General features: G+C 39.6%; 1 protein-coding gene across 1 annotated transcript in view; it reads left to right on the forward strand.

Moving 5' to 3' along the window:
• Window positions 1–12,813: 12,813 nt before the first annotated feature.
• CFH (complement factor H) overlaps window positions 12,814–22,232 on the forward strand; it is a 100,145-nt gene continuing 90,726 nt past the window's right edge. The window contains exon 1 of the mRNA XM_054037505.1: window positions 12,814–13,005. Within this exon, the coding sequence (XP_053893480.1) occupies window positions 12,948–13,005 (58 nt within the window). The 5' untranslated portion in view covers window positions 12,814–12,947. The remainder of the gene's footprint in view (window positions 13,006–22,232) is intronic.

Genomic DNA, 22,232 nt, shown 5'->3' on the forward strand with positions numbered 1-22,232 from the left:
AAGAGGTTTGTGCATATGTTATTTGATTAGCTGGTGGCAACAGCTGATTTGTTTTGTTTTCTTTCTCAGCTGTTCCCCGGGGAGAGGTGTGTGTGAAAGGGCTTGAGGGTACCCCACAGGAAGGAATTCCCAAGTACGCCTTCCTGGGTTCCCAAAAGGGGTTTTTTGCACTTGGGAGGTGGCAGCATCTACCCATTCAAGGTCAGAGAGAAGCTGTAACCTTGGGAGTTTAATACAAGCCTGGAGTGGCCAGTATTAATTTTTAGAATCCTTTCAGGCCCTCACCTTCTGCACTCAAAGTGCCAGAGTGGGGAATCAGCCTTGACAGGAGGACTCAAAGTGATCTGTGGATATACTGAGTTAGCAGAGCATTCAGTCAGTGGCTGTAATGTATAGGCTAGATGTTATGCCTGTGATGAGCAGGTTTGGCCTAGTACAGCTTGCAAAGCTACTTCAGAAGTACCTACAAAAGGTATAGTCCTTAGCAGAATGTATCATAATGACATCAGTTGTTAAATGTGCCCTGATGTACTTCTAAATTGAATTTGCTGTGAAATTTTTTCTTCTCACAATATGGCCTTTCTGTACTGTATAAAGTAAACATCTCAAACAGAGAATAGTTTTCTGGATTTGTATCTGGTGTGATACAGCATGGCCAAAGGGCAGCAGGAGAGGGTTAGAAGGGAGCCTTATTACCTGTAGAGGGAAGAAAGTTTGCTATAGTTTAATTAGTGCACCTGAAGCCAGTCACCTGATAAAAAAAAAAACTGCTTCAATCAGACAGGGGAAGGAGTTGGAGCAGTGAGGATTGGTGTTAGAGCAGAGAACAGTTTGAAGGAGTAGAAACAGAGTGGATTGGTGTTGGAGTAGAGAGCAGTTTGGAGGGAAGCAGAGGAAAATTTGGAGAAGTGCTGCGGTGGGCTAAGAAGACCAAGACCCTAGGTAAATGGACACCTGGCTTGTGCAGAGGGAGGGCAGGAAGCCCTCAGACTAGCCGTGTGCACAACCTGATGGTTATGAATCATTCAAAAATATGTGTTTCTTTTATTTAAAATAACTGCTATCCTCAACCTCTGCTCTACCAAGCCATTGTTAATTTTCTTCTTTTTTTTTTTATTAACTAGAGTTGTTGCACCAGAATTGAAGGGATTTGAAGGAGGAAAAGGATAATGGTTTTGTGGATTCATTAAGGAAAAGCTTTCCAGGCTTAATAAACAGTGAAGAAAGTGTGGAGGTGTTCATGAGAAAATAAACATATAGGGATGTAAGACAGGAAGGGATCTCCTGGGTCACTGAATCTAGTCCCACACTGTCACAATCAATCCTGTTGTGCAATCCTGCTCATAAATTTACCAAGTTCCATTTTATAGCTAGTTAAGTAGTTTGCCCCCACTATTCCTATTGAAAATCTCTGGAATGTCACTCCTCTGATGGTTAGAAACCTTCTTCTACTTTCCACCTTAAATTTATTTGTGACCAGTTTATATACATTTTTGTTTGTCCTTTAGCTTTCTCCCTGGTTTTTACCCTCTAGATAGATAGATAAAAATCATATCCCCTCTCAGCCTTTGTTTTTCTGCTAGACTAAACAAGCCAAGCTCTCTTAGTTTCATTGTGTAAAACAGGCTCTTTGTTCCCTGGATCATCCTAGTAGCCCTCTTCTGTGCTGGTCCCAGTTTGAATTAATTTTTCTTAAACATGGGTGACCAGAATTGTGTACAGTTTTCTAGAAGAGGACTTCCCAGTGCCTTGCACAATGGCACGAATTCTTCCCTATTTCTACTGGAAATACTTCATTAGATACATACTATGATCTCATTTGCTTTTTCATGGCCACATCATGTTGGTGGCTCATGGTCACCCTGTGACTGACTAACTGATGAGTCCTTGCTTTACGGCAGAAATTCTTATTAGTCCTGAAGTGCCTGACCTTCCATTCTGTACTATTATATTTCATCCTATTTCTATTACTACAGTCTATAAGGTTATTTAATTCTTCCTGTAAAATATGAAGATCCTCCTTTATATTGATGATGCATGCCAACTTTGGGTTATCAGCAAATTTCATTAGCACAACTCCTACTTTTGTGCCAAGTTCATTAACTACAATAAGCCTTAGGACTGATCTTTGAGCAGCTCCATTTGTACCTTCCCTCTAGTCCCACAGTTCTCTTTTTAGCACAATCTGTCATCATTTCCTTTTTAGACAGCTCTTTATGCACCTTACAATTCTTGTACTAATCCCCATCTTCTCCATTTTAACCAAAATTTCCCACATATTTCCACATCAAATGCTTTACTAAAGTCCATATATATATCTACCATACTTCTCTTGTCTATCTTATCTATCTTGTCTTCTCTTATCTATCTTCTCTTGTTATCTTATCAAAGAAATAGATCAGGTTAGTCTGGCACAATCTACCTTGAATAAACCCATGTTGCATTTCATCCCATTTTATGTTTACATCCATGTCTTTAATTATTGTTTCCTTCAAAATGTGTTCTAAAGCCTGGCATGCTAGTGAGGTCAGGCTAACAGGTCCATAGTTGTCCAGATCATTTTTTCCCTTTCTTAAATACAGATACTATGTTTGTTTGCTATTCTCCTGTCATACAGTACCACCCTGTATTTGTTACATTTATTAAAAACTCTTGCAACAGGACTTGCAATTTTTGTGAGCCAGTTATTTCAGTATTCTGGAATGAAGATTATGTGGTGTGTCCCCCCTCCCCTATCTGATAACATTATACTCTTTTAGTTATGTTTCCAAACTTGGATGTGGTATTTTTCATTTCTATACATTCATTCCCATTAGCCCTTCTCCCTTTCCCCTCATGTTCCCAGTAGATGTTTTGGGCTCATACCTAGGTTATCCTTAATCTCTACTCCAGCCACACTGTGTAGCAGTCCCATTTCTTTTCTTATTCTCTTCTTGTATTTAAATTGCTAAAGAACATTTTTTTTTTATTTTGATTTCCTTTGCAGAGACTAACTCAACTTGGATTTTGGCACTTCTCACTTTATCTCTGTACTTTGACTGCCCAAATGTATTCCCCCTCCCACCCCCCGATCATTGCCTCCTTCCATTTCTAATATCCTTTTTGGGGTGGTTGTTCGTTCGTGCAGGTCTGGAGTCTTTCCCTACATGCTTTTCTGCCTTGCTTGGGATGCAAATTCCAGATAGTTTTTGCATCTTTGACTTAAAGAAATCCCCAAAAGCCTCCATGCACTAGGCCTTGGGCTCTTCAGTCCAGTTGACTTTACTAACTAGCTCCCTTAATTTCTCTAATCTGCCCCCTTGAAAAAAAATCTTACTTACTGGCCTGGTTTTGAATATCCTTCTGTTTAATGTAAAGTTGATCAACTCATCATCACTGGAGCAAAAGTGATTTTGTATGACCATGTCCTCACTGTTTACCATAACTAAGTCTAAAATAGCATCACTTTTTGTTGGTTCAGTGACTATTCGGTGAAGAAATCTGTCTGATATTACATCCAAGAATAACTAGGTATTCGCATTAGTATTAGCATTTGTTCTCTAAATAAATAGGTACCAGAGGCAATGAAATGATGCTCTGACAAATATGGCAGTTTCCTGAAAATTCTTGGGAGATCTTACTAAATTAAGTGTAAGTATCTTTGGGGTCCGTTGTATTAAATACAAATGTTGTGGGCCCGGATGATCAAAAGACTATATTGAAAAATTTGTTTTTTAAACAATATGCATGAAGGGGATTTCTTTTGAAATACATAGTTGTAAGTGAATGCAAAAGCTGTTATGAACTTGTAACCACAGAAAAACCCCTTAGTGGGGTTTTACACACTGACTCCTACCAGAGCGCTTGTTGGAGCTGGGAGGTAATCTTTGATAAACTTGTTAGCCTATGTGTAGATTCCTTTATTGTTTTTGTTATATTTTTTCTGTAATGCTTTCACCTTAAGAATAAATGTGCTTGTTTATAAAGGGCTGTGTGGTAACATATCTGCAGGCAATTACACTGTTTATAGCCTTCAGAAAAAAGTGTGAACTCTGGACTTTTAGGTGGTCTGGCTTGCTGGAGATTACAATGTAGGCAGGGAACTGTGCAGCCTGGTCAGGAGGAAGAGAGACTCGGGTTTCTGCACAAGAGAGGTGACTGCTAAGGAGCTGATAGCCTAGCGTAACACACTGTAACTCAAAGTGGTATCCTGTAACCTCCATGTCCATTATTCATAGATGGTTGTGATTATTATATATATAATTAGTGTGTATGAAGTCATGAGATTTTGCTCTATGGTTGTTATTGAAATATGTTGTGAGTTTGGGAGTCACCCACTACTAGTTCTCCAGTGACAAAAAAGAAGGCCTGCATTAAACAACCATTCATCAGTAGGGGAGTTGAAAACAAGGGATTTACAATTATGTAAGAGTTACACAAGCATCACAAAATGGGGATTGCTTGACTCTGTGACTCAGAAAGGCCCACCAGGACATGTCTTGGCTGGTATTTTCCAGGCACATGAACTGAGGGTATAAAATAAGGGACAGTGGCATTATGCCTTTACATCTCTCCTCCCCCACCTATGCTGAAGGCAACAAGAATGCCAGAAAGACAAAGACTTGAACTGAGAAGACTTGTCCCAGGCTGAGAAGGAAAGTCAGCCTATGTATGAAGAACTGTAACTTCCCTACAACATCCAGTGGGGTGAGAAAAACTGCTTGAGTCAAATACTGCTTAGTCTAAGAAGGTTTAGGATTTAGACTAAATGCTTACTTTTTATTTTCTTTTGTAACTATCTCTTATCTTTATGCCTACCACTTATAATCACTTAAAATTAGGGCTGTCAAGCGATTAAAAAAAAATCACGATTAATCATGCGATTAAAAAATTAAGCATGATTAGTCGTGTGATTAATTGCACTGTTAAACAATAATAGAATACTATTTATTTAAATATTTTTGGATGTTTTCTACATTTTCAAATATACTGATTTCAATTATAACACACAATACAAAGTGTACAGTGCTCACTTTATATTTTTATTACAAATATTTGCACTGTAAAAAAACAAAAGAAATAGTATTTTTAATTCAACTAATACAAGTACTGTAGTGCAATCTCTTTACCATGGAAGTTGAACTTAAAAATTTAGAAGTATGTATAAAAAACAATGTGAAACTTTAGCATCTACATGTCCACTCAGTCCTATTTCTTGTTCAGCCAATCACTCAGCCAAACAAATTTTGTTTACATTTTCAGGAGATAATGCTGCCCACTTCTTGTTCACAATGCCACCAGTTCACAATGAAAGTGAGAACAGGTGTTCTCATGGCACTGTTGTAGCCAGCGTTGCAAGATATTTACATGCCAGATGCGCAAAAGATTCATGCTTCACCCACCATTCCAGAGGACATTCTCGATAAGGATCCAAAGAAGTGTGGACTGACGCATGTTAATTTTCATCATCTGAGTCAGATGCCACCAGCAGAAGATTGATTTTCTTTTTTGGTGTTTCGGGTTCTGTAGTTTCCGCATCGGAATTTTGCTCTTTCAAGTCTTCTGACAGCATGCTACACATCTCGTCCCTCTCAGATTTTGAACAGCATTTCAGATTCTTGAACCTTGGGTCGAGTGCTGTAACTATCTTTAGAAATAGCATATTGGTACCTTCTTTGAGTTTTGTTAAATCTGCAGTGAAAGTATTCTTAAAATGAACAACGTGCTGAGACACCATCCCAAACTACTATAACATGAAATATATGGCAGAATGCGGGCAAGATAGAACCGGAGACATACAATTCTCCCCCAAGGAGTTCAGTTACAAATTTAATTAATATGTTATTTTTTTAATGAGCATCATCAGCATGGAAGCATGTCCTCTGGAATGGTGGCAGAAGCATGAAGGGGCATATGAATGTTTAGCATATCTGGCATGTAAATACCTTGCAATGCCGGCTACAAAAGTCCAATGTGAACATCTGTTCTCACTTTCTGGTGACATTGTAAATAAGAAGTGGGCAGCATTATCTCCCATAAATGTAAACAAACTTGTTTGTCTTAGCGATTGGCTGAACAAGAAGTAGTACTGAGTGGACCTGAAGGCTCAACGTTTTGCATTGTTTTGTTTTTGAGTGCAGTTAACGTAACAAAAAAAATCTGCACTTGTAAGTTGCACTTTCATGATAAAGAGATTGCACTACAATACTTGTATGAGGCTTATTTGAAAAGTACGGGTTTTTTTGTTTATCATTTTTACAGTGCAAATATTTGTAATCAACAATAATAATAATATATATTGAGCAGTGTATACTTGGTATTCTGTGTTGTAACTGAATCCAATATATTTGAAAATGTAGAAAAAATCACAAATTTAATAAATTTCAATTGGTATTCTATTGTTTAACAATGTAATTAAAACTGCGATTAATCATTAATTTTTTAAATCACAATGTTTTTAGTTAATTGCATGTGTTAACTGTGATTAATCAACAGCCCTACTTAAATCTATCTTTCTGTAATTATCAGAGGGGTAGCCGTGTTAGTCTGAATCTGTAAAAAGTAACAGAGGGTCCTGTGGCACCTTTGAGACTAACAGAAGTACTGGGAGCATAAGCTTTCGTGGGTAAGAACCTCACTTCTTCAGATGCAAGTAATGGAAATCTCCAGAGGCAGGTATATATCAGTGTGGAGATAACGAGGTTAGTTCAGTCAGGGTGGGTGAGGTGCTCTGCTAGCAGTTGAGGTGTGAACACCAAGGGAGGAGAAACTGTTTCTGTAGTTGGATAGCCATTCACAGTCTTTGTTTAATCCTGATCTGATGGTGTCAAATTTGCAAATGAACTGGAGCTCAGCAGTTTCTCTTTGGAGTCTGGTCCTGAAGTTTTTTTGCTGTAAGATGGCTACCTTTACATCTGCTATTGTGTGGCCAGGGAGGTTGAAGTGTTCTCCTACAGGTTTTTGTATATTGCCATTCCTGATATCTGACTTGTGTCCATTTATCCTCTTGCGTAGTGACTGTCCAGTTTGGCCAATGTACATAGCAGAGGGGCATTGCTGGCATATGATGGCATATATAACATTGGTGGATGTGCAGGTGAATGAGCCGGTGATGTTGTAGCTGATCTGGTTAGGTCCAGTGATGGTGTTGCTGGTGTAGATATGTGGGCAGAGTTGGCATCGAGGTTTGTTGCATGGGTTGGTTCCTGAGTTAGAGTTGTTATGGTGCAGTGCGTGGTTGCTGGTGAGAATATGCTTAAGGTTGGCAGGTTGTCTGTGGGCGAGGACTGGCCTGCCTCCCAAGGTCTGTGAAAGTGAGGGATCATTGTCCAGGATGGGTTGTAGATCACTGATGATGCGTTGGAGAGGTTTAAGCTGAGGACTGTAGGTGATGGCCAGTGGAGTTCTGTTGGTTTCTCTTCTGGGCCTGTCTTGTAGCAGGAGGCTTCTGGGTACACGTCTGGCTCTGTTGATTTGTTTTTTTATTTCCTTGTGTGGGTATCGTAGTTTTGAGAATGCTTGGTGAAGATCTTGTAGGTGTTGGTCTCTGTCTGAGGGGTTGGAGCAGATGCGATTGTACCTCAGTGCTTGGCTGTAGACGATGGATCGTGTGGTGTGACCGGGGTGGAAGCTGGAGGCATGAAGGTAGGCGTAGCGGTCGGTGGGTTTTCGGTATAGGGTGGTGTTAATGTGGCCATCGCTTATTTGTACGGTGGTGTCCAGGAAGTGGACCTCCCGTGTAGATTGGTCCAGGCTGAGGTTGATGGTGGGGTGGAAGCTGTTGAAAGCATGGTGGAATTCTTCCAGGGTCTCCTTCCCATGGGTCCAGATGATGAAGATGTCATCAATATAGCGTAGGTAGAGAAGGGGCATGAGTGGACGAGAGCTGAGGAAGCGTTGTTCCAGGTCAGCCATAAAAATGTTGGCATATTGTGGGGCCATGCGGGAGCTCTCCAACCTGGAGACTTTCATAAATAACCAACCCTCCACACAAATGGACTTTACTAAAATAAGACAGGAGATCTACATTACACACTTCACCTCTCTACAAAGGAAAAAGGACCGTAAGCTGTCTAAAATCCACTCATGCTATATTGATGACATCTTCATTCTCAAAACTACGATACCCACACAAGGAAATAAAAAAACAAATCAACAGAGCCAGACGTGTACCCAGAAGCCTCCTGCTACAAGACAGGCCCAGAAGAGAAACCAACAGAACTCCACTGGCCATCACCTACAGTCCTCAGCTTAAACCTCTCCAACGCATCATCAGTGATCTACAACCCATCCTGGACAATGATCCCTCACTTTCACAGACCTTGGGAGGCAGGCCAGTCCTCGCCCACAGACAACCTGCCAACCTTAAGCATATTCTCACCAGCAACCACGCACTGCACCATAACAACTCTAACTCAGGAACCAACCCATGCAACAAACCTCGATGCCAACTCTGCCCACATATCTACACCAGCAACACCATCACTGGACCTAACCAGATCAGCTACAACATCACCGGCTCATTCACCTGCACATCCACCAATGTTATATATGCCATCATATGCCAGCAATGCCCCTCTGCTATGTACATTGGCCAAACTGGACAGTCACTACGCAAGAGGATAAATGGACACAAGTCAGATATCAGGAATGGCAATATACAAAAACCTGTAGGAGAACACTTCAACCTCCCTGGCCACACAATAGCAGATGTAAAGGTAGCCATCTTACAGCAAAAAAACTTCAGGACCAGACTCCAAAGAGAAACTGCTGAGCTCCAGTTCATTTGCAAATTTGACACCATCAGATCAGGATTAAACAAAGACTGTGAATGGCTATCCAACTACAGAAACAGTTTCTCCTCCCTTGGTGTTCACACCTCAACTGCTAGCAGAGCACCTCACCCACCCTGACTGAACTAACCTCGTTATCTCCACACTGATATATACCTGCCTCTGGAGATTTCCATTACTTGCATCTGAAGAAGTGAGGTTCTTACCCACGAAAGCTTATGCTCCCAGTACTTCTGTTAGTCTCAAAGGTGCCACAGGACCCTCTGTTACTTTTTTCTGTAATTAATAAACTTATTTTAATGTTTTATCCTTACCAATGAGTTTGTCTAAGGTGCTTGGGAAATCTGCTGAGGTTACAAAGGCTGGTGCATGTCCACTTTCCTTTGATGAAGTAGTGAACTAATTTATAAGTTTGCATCATTCAGGAGAAGATCTTGAGCAGTGTAAGACAGTATATTTCTGGGGTGCAGGGCTGGAGGCTTGTGAGATTTGCTGGTGTTTCCCTGTGTATGATTCATGAGTGGCTTGGGGAGCGTTCATGCAACTTAGCTGGGTATGACTCTGCATGCTGATGGCTGAGTGATGATAGCCCCTGGAGGGGTTTGCTGCTTGTCCCTGGCAAAGCATCACGAGAACCAGCCCAGGCTGCAGAGTTAAGGAGGCACAGCGGTCCCACAGCTCCAGGTTGTACCCCTGTCACACCTAGCATGGGTGCTGTTGAGGGAACACTGAGGAAGGAATACTGGTGCAGTTGCCCTGAACTACATACGATAGCAGACAATGTTTTTATTTTAATCATGAATGTAACAAGTTTTCATTAAAGGCGTTCTCATCTTATCCAAAGAACAAACACAGTTGTGTACAGACAGCAACAGTAGTACAAGTTTCCGCCAACTGCATCACAAATGTGCCTTATCCTGTGTGACTAACTCCAGTTCAGGAAGCACCAGTACTTGTGGTGATAGGATAGACCAGCCGTCAGACAGGTGGATGCCTAAGTCTCTCAGCCGAGTCTGACAAAGAATGCCAATGTATAAAACTGGATCAGGTTGGACTGAGACTACCAGGAAAAACATATTGTGACTGAAATAGTTATCTAAAGAATAGCTCAATGAAATAATGCTTCCTGACTGCACTGTTGTACTTTTAAAACCTACATCGATTATCACATCATTATATTAATAGTACTCAGTAAAACCACTATTATTGGTCAGTAACAATTTGGAGACTTTAAAAATTCATTAACTTTTTTTTACAGAAACAAATTCTCATTGCAGCACCCAGCCAGGGTAGCTGGGTTGTATGCTGGATAGATAACATGGAACAACTGCCAATGGTTTAAGACCCACTTCAGAAATTTGCCACCAGTAGAGTGGGGGGAGGGGGGAATGTTGCTGCTACTAAATGAACAATTTTATTCATGAAGCATTGCCAAAAAAACTTCATAGCTCCCTGTCTGCAGCAGCACAAATTCCTGCATTCTCTACCATCCTTGATACCAAACTTCATTATGGACATGTTTTTTTAAGGCACATTGATGAGAGAGCGCATGTGCGCTCTCTCTCTCTAAAGAGAGAGAGAAAATTGAAAGATTCACAACTCTTTTTATTTTTTTGTATTTATACTACTTGTTTACTGTGTATATCTCTCCATTTCAATGTCTGATATTTCTGCACAAATATAGTGCTGCAATGTTTGTGATGCAAACATTGCAAAGGATATGTTTATTTTAAACTTCAGATTAAAAAAAAACAAACTCCCTTGGCATCTGTTCCAGGATTCAGGGTGCAGCCCAGACTAGGGAGGGGTTGTCACCATATGCCCTGCAAACCTGGGTGCATTATAGTGCTTTGCTGCTGTAGCTCCCAGCTGGGGACATTCTCACCACCAGCCTGTAAGCATGTGGGTCAAACCATATGTGTGCTAGACTGCCCTAGTTCAGCAGCTCCAACCTCAGCTGCCTATCTGCAACCCCACTCTGACTTCTTTTAGCCTTAGTTGCAACCAGCAGGGTGATTCCCCCGCCCCCAACACACTCCCAGTCCCACGTTTTCCCAAAACCATGTGCTCTGCAATGTCCAGCTCACTCCTGAACAGTTCAGAGAAATAACGTTTCTTCCTCTAAAGACACAAAAACACATCACTGCTTATTAACTTAACTGGAGTAAAAACACCCTTCCATTTAACACAGCACTGAGTTGGTTAATAGTAAACATAAAACAAATTGTAAGGTTGAAATTGTTTGAAGAGTAAACAAGTCTGTAAACAAGAGCTGGTTGGGAATTTTTTGACCATTTTTTTTATATTGAAATCAAAATTGTTCACAAAACAGGGTCAGTGTCCATGAATCTTGAAGAATTATTGGAAAACAAAGTTTCAAAAATGTTGAAAAGCCTCATTTTGACATATTCAAAATAAAAATGTTTTTTCTAGTTGAAATAACTTTACTGCTGTCTAGCTAAAATAATGACCGGTTTCAGAGTAGCAGCCATGTTAGTCTGTATCCGCAAAAAGAACAGGAGTACTTGTGGCACCTTAGAGACTAACAAATTTATGCATTCTATATGCATCCGAAGAAGTGGGCTGTAGTCCACGAAAGCTTATGCTCTAATAAATTTGTTAGTCTCTAAGGTGCCACAAGTACTCCTGTTCTTCTTTTAGCGAAAATAAGATTTTAAAAAACAAGAAATGTCAAAATTGAAATGAAATGTTTTGATTGACTCAAACCTTTTTTTTTTTTTTTTGGTTTGCAAAAATTTGAGAGAGAAACTTTTTGTCCTGATAGAGCATAGGATTTTTTTTTTCTTTTTACACTTTGAAAATGTTCACATGATGGGAAACCTGTTTCCCTCCCAGCTCTATTCTGTATAGTGAAAAGTATATTATTAGTTCAGAGGTTTCCAAATTCTTGTCTGTAAATTCATAGTGGTCTTCAGAGACATATTTGGTCACATGCTATGGGCTGTACTCCTTGTTTACTTTGCTAAATTGCTTTAAAAGAAGCTTAAAAGTACACTAAATGTGTTACTGATATTATTTTTTCCACATAAGCCATTGTTGTAGATTCCACATATTGCATGAAGCGATTGTAAATGGGAGAACAAATTGTCTGTGCAGTTGCCAATGGGAGAGGAGGTGGTCTATGAAATAATCTTTATTAAGAGATGGCCCAAACTGTGAAACTTTTGAGAACCTTTGGTCTGGGCAGTAGAGTCCAGAATCATCATGGGCTGCTGTTAGCATGAAGAACAAAAGGCAAGAGTGGCAGACTACCAGCAAGTACAGGTACAGATGTGATCACATGCAGGCAAAGTTAGTCAATTCCACCTGCTGTAGACTCTCCTTTCAACAACTGAAATTGCATGCCATCCTGGTTGCACAACTCTTTAAATTACTCTGCCTTTTGTCACTGGATGTGGAATAACAGCACAATGCATGAGAATTCTCCACTTTCCACAAAAGTACTGAGCTGGATCTTACTCACTATCTCTTTTTGTTCAATCTTTTTCCCCTCCATATAGCTGTTTCTGCAAGGGCCAAATACTGTATTTCTTAGTATTTTAGAATAACCTCAGTGTGACTGTGAGGGACTGCAATGTGACGGTTGGTCTGCTAGGGAAGGGTTAAGAGTGTGAAGAAAGATTAGGTACCTGATCCTATTTCTGTTGTAGTTAATGAATTTTGTCCCTGACTTCAGTGGGTCAGGATCAGGCCCTTAGTTGCTATTACAACATATAAAATTTAACATTTGATTGATTAAGCATATAAAACACAGAGAAAATATCCTTTCAAAATAAACTTTAGATTCATTGAAGCAACTTGTATTTGATTTTGTGTTAAGTAGGAGGGATTGTGGTGACTTTCAAATATGAAGTGTGTGGTAAAAGCAAACAGAATACCGAAAGGACAGAGACAACCAATATTAACAAGGCTCTCTTTTTTTTTTTTTTTTTTTTTTTCCTGCAAAGATTGCATAATATATGTGTGTAGAAAGAAAGAGACTATTGTGTGTTGCAAGAAGATTAGGGGAAGTGATTGCTGAAGTCAGAGAATAAAATCTTTGCAAGGTCAGCTCCAGAAGCAGTTAGTGTTAGAAGACAGAGTGTACATAGCCCAGAGCAACAGAAAGTACCACCTATCATTGTAAATGTGATGGTCTGTTTCTGAGGCACTGAGATGATATTGCTGGGCTATACTGTTCTGCTCCTACTCTGGACATGTACTGCAGAAAAAGGTAAGTTTGTTAAAAAGAAAGACATGATCCTCACTGATACGTTGGGGACAGTCTGGGACAAGTGGTCGCCAAAATATTTTATAAATACAGATAAAACTTGGATTATCTTTTTTTTTGGCAGTTTCGGAGTCAAAACTAATTAAAACTGTCTTGCAGTAGTCCATATGCAGTACCTTATAAGTGTGATGTCAACTGTGTATTTGGCTACATTTTGCTGTAGTGCCCAATGCTATTAAACTGAAGTTCAGCTTTTTCACTGATTACTGTGCTTAGAAACTAGAGCCAAGAAATCCAATATGTTTGTCAGCTTAATATATAAATTTGTGTTATAATTGTTGAAAGCTAACATCTAATAATTGTGAATAAATAAAAATCTCCTGTAAAATGAATAAGGTAAATATTACATACAATATTGAAAAAGTTAAAGTCTTTTGGTTAAGGTATTTTGTATTTAATTACTGTAAGTCATTAATAAGTTAAACTGCAAGAATACTATTTGCAGTACTGACTGGAATAGGTGCTTTCAAAATACGTATTTTAAAAATCCTGGTTGTATGGCTAGATGACAGAGAAATAAACTTCTTGTCCATTAAAAGGGCAAAGGTTTTGTATGAAAACTTTCATTTTTTCTAGTTCCAACTGTGTGCTCCCTATATTTCTTTAGTAGCCCTCTTGACATTTACTGTAACACGGATCAATTTCTTATGCCTAAGGCTAACAATCTGCCTTTTTGTTTAATTTTCAAATGATTTCCTCTGTAATATAAGACTGTGTCTATACTGTATGATTAGGGTGTATAATAGTTTAATATACAATATGCCTTCTATTGAGGAACTGTACCTGCATTTGCATTAGAAGGGTCTCATTGATCCATGTCTCACTTCTCTGATCACTTTTAATTTTGAATTACATACATTAATTACATAATTACAAATTACATACAGTCCTGAGCTTTTAGTCACCTAAGCAATCTCAGTGATTTTATGTGGGACCTTGCAGCTGAGTAAATATTGCAGGATTGGAACCTAATATTTTTAAGATACTCTTTTCTCTTTCAGAATATTTCAGTGGGATTGAGTTTTAACTGGAAAGTCAGTAGGCAATATCAATGTTATTATTGCTATTATAATTTAAACAAAAAAATTATTTATTAAAATGTATAACTAATATACTACTTTACAAACCTTTTACTAAGATCTCAGTTGTTTCAAAGTAGTGTAAAAATATCTTTGAGTTTGAAAAAAACAAAGTGGGTCAAGTTTGGCCTCCTTTTTACACCTATGTAATATTCCTCAGATAAGTGGGATTGCAAGGGCGTGTAAATGAGGCAACATTTGATTCAAGCAGGACAGATGTTACTATTAAGTTTTACTGTTGCAAATCAGGGGTAAATCCATTTTCTACAGTGAAAGGATTCCAGATCTACAACAATGTAAACAATAGAATAATTTGTCTTAGAGCCCTTTACTAAAATGAATTTAAAACAAAAGTGTCACCCATCCGTACAATTGACACAATTAGCAGAGCACAGACTATGCCTTTAAAAAAACAGCTAATGGCCTATGCATCCCAGAATTTATTTTCTATTTTCTTTTAAATATATTTTAAAATCATGGTTAGTAAAGTTCTTCCTTGAGCAATAAATAGATAATTGTGATGAATGAAATCCTATCCCCAGTGAAGTCAATGCAAAACTCCCATTGACTTCAAAGTGGCCACGGTTTCTGTCAATAAGTATAGACATTAGAATTTAGATTCCCCCCTGGCTTCTGTTAGTGTAAACCAGGAGTAATTCAATTTAAATCAGTGGAATAGCACCAGTTTGTGAGTGGAATATCAGCCTCTAGAACTTCATTCTGAAATCTGTTGGATGGAATAGACTACTGGATGGATGGAAGCTCTACCCAGATCGCTAATTTGAAACTTGGGAGCGGAGGTTGAATTTGAGAGTTGTCAGTTGGCTCGTCAGGAGGATGGGATCATGATCACACACAGAGGTTGGAGAAATAGACTGTGATCAGGAAAGGAAGAAGTACTGGGCTTTATAGGTTTTCCCTCTGGTCTGGGAGTAAGAAGTAGAAGGGTTACTGAAAACTATTTTTATGTTTGTTATATTTACTCTGGTTAAATAAACATTTAGGGGTTTACCAAACCCAGAAATTGGAGGCATAGTCAACTGAGATCTTTTAAAAAAAAATCTGGAGTCCTCAAAATAGAGTTAAGAAAAGCAGCCAGGATTATCCAATATTCACAGGTAAGTTTCCTGAGAGGAAGCTTTGAGAGGTAACAGGGCTGTACCAGTGACCCAGAGACACCAGTTTTGAACAAGGTGTATGCCCAGGAAGGTGCAGTTCGTGATAACCTGTAAAGCAGGATCAGAGGGTAATGCCTTGTAGAATGTGGTGTTGGAGAGCTGCCTAGCAGCTTCTTGTTCATATTCCGACCTATTCATGATGACAACAGCACCTCCTTTGTCAGCCTTTGTTTCTGAGGCTGTGGATGGCACTGTGTTCTGAGGTTATGGGGCAAGTGGTGTTGCTTTTCCACAATTTCAGCCCGTGCACGTTGGCAGAAGCACTCTATCTCGAAGTCCAGTCTGTTGTTTCCTCCTTCAGGGGGAGTCCACCCAGAATCCTTCTTTTTGTAGTGTTGGTAGGAAGGTCTCTGTGGGTTAGTATGCTGTTCAGAGGTGTGTTGGAAATATTCCTTGAGTCAGAGACGTAGAAAATAGGATTCTAGGTCACCATAGAACTGTATCATGTTCATGGGGGTGGAGGGGCAGAAGGAGAGGCCCTGAGATAGGACAGATTCTTCTGCTGGGCTAAGAGTATAGCTGGATAGATCAGCTATCCAACACCACATTCTACAAGGCATTACCATCTGATCCCATTGAGGGTTACCAAAAGAAACTACACCATCTGCTCAAGAAACTCCCTGAAAAAGCACAAGAGCAAATCTGCACAGCCACACCCCTAGAACTCCGACCAGGGGTATTCTGTCTGCTACCCAAGATCCATAAACCTAGAAATCCTGGATGCCCCATCATCTCAGGCATTGGCACCCCGACAGCAGGATTGTTTGGCTATGTAGACTCTCTCCTCGGGCCTTATGCTACCAGTACTCCTAGCTATCTTCGAGACACCACTGACTTCCTGAGGAAACTGCAATCCATTGATGATCTTCCTGAAAACACCATCCTAGCCACCCACCATCTAGAGGGATGTAGAAGCCCTCTACACCAACATTCCACACAAAGATGGACTACAATCCGTCAGGAACAGTATCCATGATAATGTCACGGCAAACCTGGTGTCTTTGTCCTCACCCGTAACTATTTCACATTTGGGGACAATGTATACCTTCAAATCAGCTGACTTAGAACAACGCTTCCTCAGCTCTTGTCCCCTAACGCCCCTACTCTACTTGCGCTACATTGATGACATCTTCATCATCTGGATCCATGGAAAAGAAGCCCTTGAGGAATTCCACCATGATTTTAACAATTTCCACCCCACCATCAACCTCAGCCTGGACCAGTCCACACAAGAGATCCACTTCCTGGAAACTACAGTGCTAAGAAGCGATGGTCACATAAACACCACCCTACACCAGAAACCTACTGACCGCTATACTTACCTACATGCCTCCAGCTTTCATCCTGACCAAATCACACGATCCATTGTCTACAGCCAAGCTCTATGATACAATCGCATTTGCTCCAATCCCTCAGACAGAGACAAACATCTACAAGATCTCTGTCAACCATTCTTACAACTACAATACCCACCTACTGAAGTGAAGAAACAGATTGACAGAACCAGAAGAGTACCCAGAAGTCACCTACTACAGGACAGGCCCAACAAAGAAAGTAAAAAAACGCCACTAGCCGTCACCTTCAGCCCCCAACTAAAACCTCTCCAGCACATCATCAAGGATCTACAACCTATCCTGAAGGACTATCCATCACTCTCACAGATCTTGGGAGACAGGCCAGTCCTTGCTTACAGACAGCCCCCAACCCTGAAGCAAACACTCACCAGCAACCACATACCACACAACAAAAACACTAACCCAGGAACCTATCCTTGCAACAAAGCCCATTGCCAACTCTGTCCACATATCTATTCAGGGGACATCATAATAGGACCTAATCACATCAGCCACACTATCAGAGGCTTGTTCACCTGCACATCTACCAATGTGATATATGCCATCATGTGCCAGCAATGCCCCTCTGCCATGTACATTGGCCAAACCAGACAGTCTCTACGTAAAGAATAAATGGACACAAATCAGACGTCAACAATTATAACATTCAAAAACCAGTTGGAGAACACTTCAATCTCCCTGATCACTCGATTACAGACCTAAAAGTCACACTATTACAACAAAAAAACTTCAAAAACAGACTCCAACGAGAGATTGCTGAATTGGAATTAATTTGCGAACTTGACACCATTAAATTAGGCTCGAATAAAGACTGGGAGTGGATGGGTCATTAAACAAAGTAAAACTATTTCCCCATGTTTATTTTTCCCCCTTACAGTTCCTCATACCTTCTTGTCAACTCCTGGAAATGGGCCATTTTGATTACCACTACAAAAAGTTTTTTTTTCTCTCCTGCTGGTAATAGCTCACCTTAATTTATCACTCTCGTTACAGTGTGCATGGTAATACCCATTTTTTCATGTTCTCTCTCTCTCTCTCTCTGTGTGTGTATATATGTGTGTGTGTGTGTGTGTGTGTATATATGTGTGTGTGTGTGTGTATATGTGTGTATATACATACAATCTTCCTACTGTATTTTCCACTGCATGCATCCGATGAAGTGGGTTTTAGCCCACAAAAGCTTATGCTCAAATAAATTTGTTAGTCTATAAGGTGCCACAGGTACTCCTGTTTCTTTTGTGGATACAGACTAACACGGCTGCTACTCTGAAACTTGAATATAAATGTTAGTCAAGTTTGAGAAAATTAATGTTTCATAGCCTGTTAATTAAGAAAATCTAACTATGTAAAATATTGTGAGAATGATTCAAATAGTTGCCGTTAATAGTAGGCTATGTGCAATGTAAGCTTTTACAGTAGCTCTTATGGAGTCTATAGAGAGAAAATTATTTGAATAGATAGTTACTGTGCTGATGAACTGGCATCATGGTTAATGGGGCCAACCATGAAGCCTACCAACAGCATGTATGTAGAGAGCAAATGGAATTGTGAGCAAGATCAATTTGGGTTTTATATTTGTTGTAATAAAAACATATGTAGCTTTTTCTTTATAAACATGCTTGAAGTGGGATTTGAATATGATAGTGTCCTGTGTGTGATACGATCAGTCGCGCATTGGTATTCTATTGAACTCCAATGCTGCTTAAATGTTCTTGAAGTTGCTAATGAAAGAGACTACAAAAGCAGATGATATGGGCAGGGAAGATTAGAAAAGTTAGTGGTATCCTTAATGAAAAAAATAATCTTTGTGAACATAGAGCTTTTGACTATGCCTTTACCATTCTGAGAACTCAAAGTGTCATGAGCTGCTCTGAAATATACAATTTCTGTAGAATCTGAGAAATTCTTGGTCTCTTTTCAACCCAAGATTTTTCTAGGAAATCCTAAAATGTGCCACTTCATTAAGTCTAGGGGGAAATAAATTGCATTGGAATCTTACATAAAAGTTACACTCTGAATTAAATGATATAAAGAAAACCAAATCTAGAATCACATGCAACCATTGAAATGATCATAATGAGATATTTATTTTAATTTGTCAATAAAAACAATATTGTCAAAGGTGTCATTTATTAAAGAAAAAATGAAGCAGACACAGAAGTCTATTTTCCCTTTGATGTAAGCGTGCACAATAAATAAGTTTCTCATAGACATGAAGAGAAAATTTCACTACTTAATGGAATTTATACACTAAAAAATGGAAACACTTAAGTCCACATTCTATCCTTCTCACCACCTATTTGAACTTCAAGGTTACTACTTGGTGCACAAATGTGTTATAAAGATGCATTACAGATGTATGAAAAAAACTGAGGGCCCAATGGTTTTTATATTTTAATGTTACTACTGCACAAACACTCCTGCAGCCAAAATGTTGCTGTTTAGTTATAGAACTATTATAATTTATCCATTCAAGTGAGCAGAACTGTATGCAAAGGTCTGAAACGAGAAGAAAGAAAAGATACCTTTTGAGAGAAAGCGAAGATGAGGAATACATTTCACTTAGCTGTTATGTAATAATTGCTAGTGATTAATCAGGATATCAACCCAACATATTATTTAAAAAAGGAGGGAAGCAAAAAGTTAGCGCATTTAAAAAAGCAAATGAGTTTTAATGGGTCTTGCTAGTTACTCTGAAAGTCCCAGCATCTGGTTTTTGATAGCATGTGAGCTCCCTCTAGTGGGCCTAGAGTAATACTTCTACACAGTTGTATGCTTTAGTTTTACAGACTTGTTCTGTAATAAATGGTTCTCCTGGTTTGGCATAACTTTCTGAGATTGTGTTCCTTACACAGCTATAGGCATTCATATTAGTAAATTATAAATATTGAGAGGTAAAGGAATTTTTGGTGCAAATAAAATGAAACTCATCTTCTACATAAGGAGGTAATTAGGATTTGTGCTGCAGAAGTTCAGGGGCACCGGGGAACTGAAATCTAACACTCCCAACTGTTGCCAGGGCAGGAACCCATAGTGCAGCTTCCTCCTCCCACCCCAGCCTAGCAGGGACATATTGTCCCTCATAGACTCATAGACTTTAAGATCAGAAGGGACCATTATGATCATCTAGTCTGACCTCCCGCATGATGCAGACCACAAAGCCTTCCCAACCCCTTTCCCTTGACTCTGCTGTTGAAGTCCCCAAATCCTGTGGTTTAGAGACTTCAAGTAGCAGAGAATCCTCCAGCTAGTGACCCCTGCCCCATGCTGCGGAGGAAGGCGAAAAACCTCCAGGGCCTCTGCCAATCTACCCTGGAGGAAAATTCCTTCCCGACCCCAAATATGGCGATCAGTAGAACCCCGAGCATGTAGGCAAGATTCTCCAGCCAGACCCTCATTGGCCATTGATACTATTTACCAGCGATGGCACGCTGTTCATTTGACTAAAATCATGTTATCCCATTAAACCATTCCCTGCCCACTTGCTTAATTGTTCATTGGGTGTCTCCCTTCTAGTCAGCACCAGGACAAAGTCCAGCAGAGGGGCAGCCTGGAGACCCCATTATATGGCATTCAAGGTGTACCTTCTATTGCTGCCTCCAATCTGCATGTGGCCTCACCACTTGATTGGTGCAAAGGACCTTGCACAAACCTTCCTGAACTCAATGAATCTCACTGGGAATAAATTCCTTATGACTGAACATTTTGCTTGCATTTTGTTTTTTCTACAGAAGTTTTTTATTTCTTCTTGGTGATTCAAATCATCATAAAGAGTCTTTTTTAGCTATAGCTGAGTTTTTAGACTGTTCAGGTCTTTTTATCTGAGAATCCTCCATTGTGTGCGTGTTCCTTAAAAAAAAAAAAAAGTGGTGCTGCAGTTATAGTTATGCTGGAAGGTGTTAATGGTTGTCAAAAGGCCTTTTGATCTATAGACAATCACAGATCTTTGGGTGTCCTAAACACCCTCCTAAAACACCCTTTTATGTAGTGATATCTGGAAACAATAGTAGGGTACCACCCATGACAGTAGGCTGCATGAAGAAGCCTGAGAAGTGGTAAGCCAGTTTGCCTGTGACTGTTTTCAAACACTGGGATTATGGGATTGTTTGGCAAGCTCTGTGAATGTTAGGGGAGGAGAAATCCAGCAGACAAGAAAGAGCAGTAGTGAGTGTGGTCCAGTCATATCTGCACTGAGAACAGGAAATGTTAGGTCATTGGTTGTATTGGGGACAATTTCCTTTTACATTTTCATGTATTTTCATGTATTCTGTGCAATTTTTTCCTCATTGTAGATTTTTCTGGTGTCTGTGTTTTAACCTCTGTGAATCATTGTATGGGAAGGATTTTGTTTATTTTACTGTGGATTTTGTGTGTGGGGGGGGGGATTGAAGAATGTCAGACCTCTTATGCTTGTTTTTTAAAATCTTTAAATGTAGCAGCCTCTATATTGTTTTGTGGCCAGTACCGATAAAGAACATGTTGACTTAGAGAGTCAAAAAGTAAATAACTCTTGAGCAAGAGAAATAATCTAGTGGTTTGAGTATGAATCTGGCGATGAGGAGCTTCTGAATTCAAGGGGTAAAATTTTCAAAACACCCAAGTCCCATTTTCAAAAGTAACATAGGCACTTAAGATCCTAAATCTCTTTGAAATCAATAGTATTTACAGTCCACAATGCTGTGAAATAGGATTTACTCTCCCCAGGACTTTTGAAATTTTACCCTGAGTCTTCATGTCTGTTCCCTCAGAAGAGAAGGCTACAAACAGGTTAGAAACAAAGAAAGTTTCTAAATAGAGCAAAGTCCAAAACTCACAGAGAAGGTCCCTTTCGTCTTCGTGACAGTGGTTGCATAGCTAGAACTAGTAGCCCCTAGCAGTTTAGTTTGCTTCCTTTTATATATTCTACAGAGCCTAGTGAGCTCTGTTTCCTCAACCTGCTAATTCTTTTCTACTTGCACATGTGCCCATACTGATGACCCCAAGCATACAAATATCACGAGTTGGGCCTCAACAAATCATAAGATGTTGAAAATAATAAATTTGAGGTACTTTTTATTTGCCTTCTCGGTTTTTGAGCCTTTAGGGTTCATGTTTTCCAGTCTTCTCCATAACCATAAGGGCTAGAAACTTCACAAAAAGTGAAAACTGCTCTTCTCATGTAATCCTATAACTCCAGGAGATCAGGCTTTAAGGGCAACACCAAATCTGAGATTTGAAATGAAATTCCAAGAGCTAGCAACACTGGGAGCTCTGCCTGGAGCCTCCGGGGTTTTCTAGCCCTTATTTCATTTTCATTGTGCTCAGGAATATCATACTGGAATAAATCCAAACCACTTCCCCTTATTTTTCATAGTCTGGGTTATACTCTGTAGAGAAGTTATTTTCCTGGACACAGGTTAGGAGGCATTGTAAGAAGCTGTGGGGAAGGGAATGTGTGAGTATTGATTGACCTGAAGAAAAGTGTCATGACAGACAAAAATCTGGGACAGAAAACAAAATGATTGAAGGATGAAGAGGGTGTGATATGGATTTCTGGAACTTAGTTATTCACCAGTTCT

This window comes from Malaclemys terrapin, chromosome 8 (genome assembly GCF_027887155.1).
Source record: "Malaclemys terrapin pileata isolate rMalTer1 chromosome 8, rMalTer1.hap1, whole genome shotgun sequence".
Taxonomy (NCBI): Eukaryota; Metazoa; Chordata; order Testudines; family Emydidae; genus Malaclemys; species Malaclemys terrapin.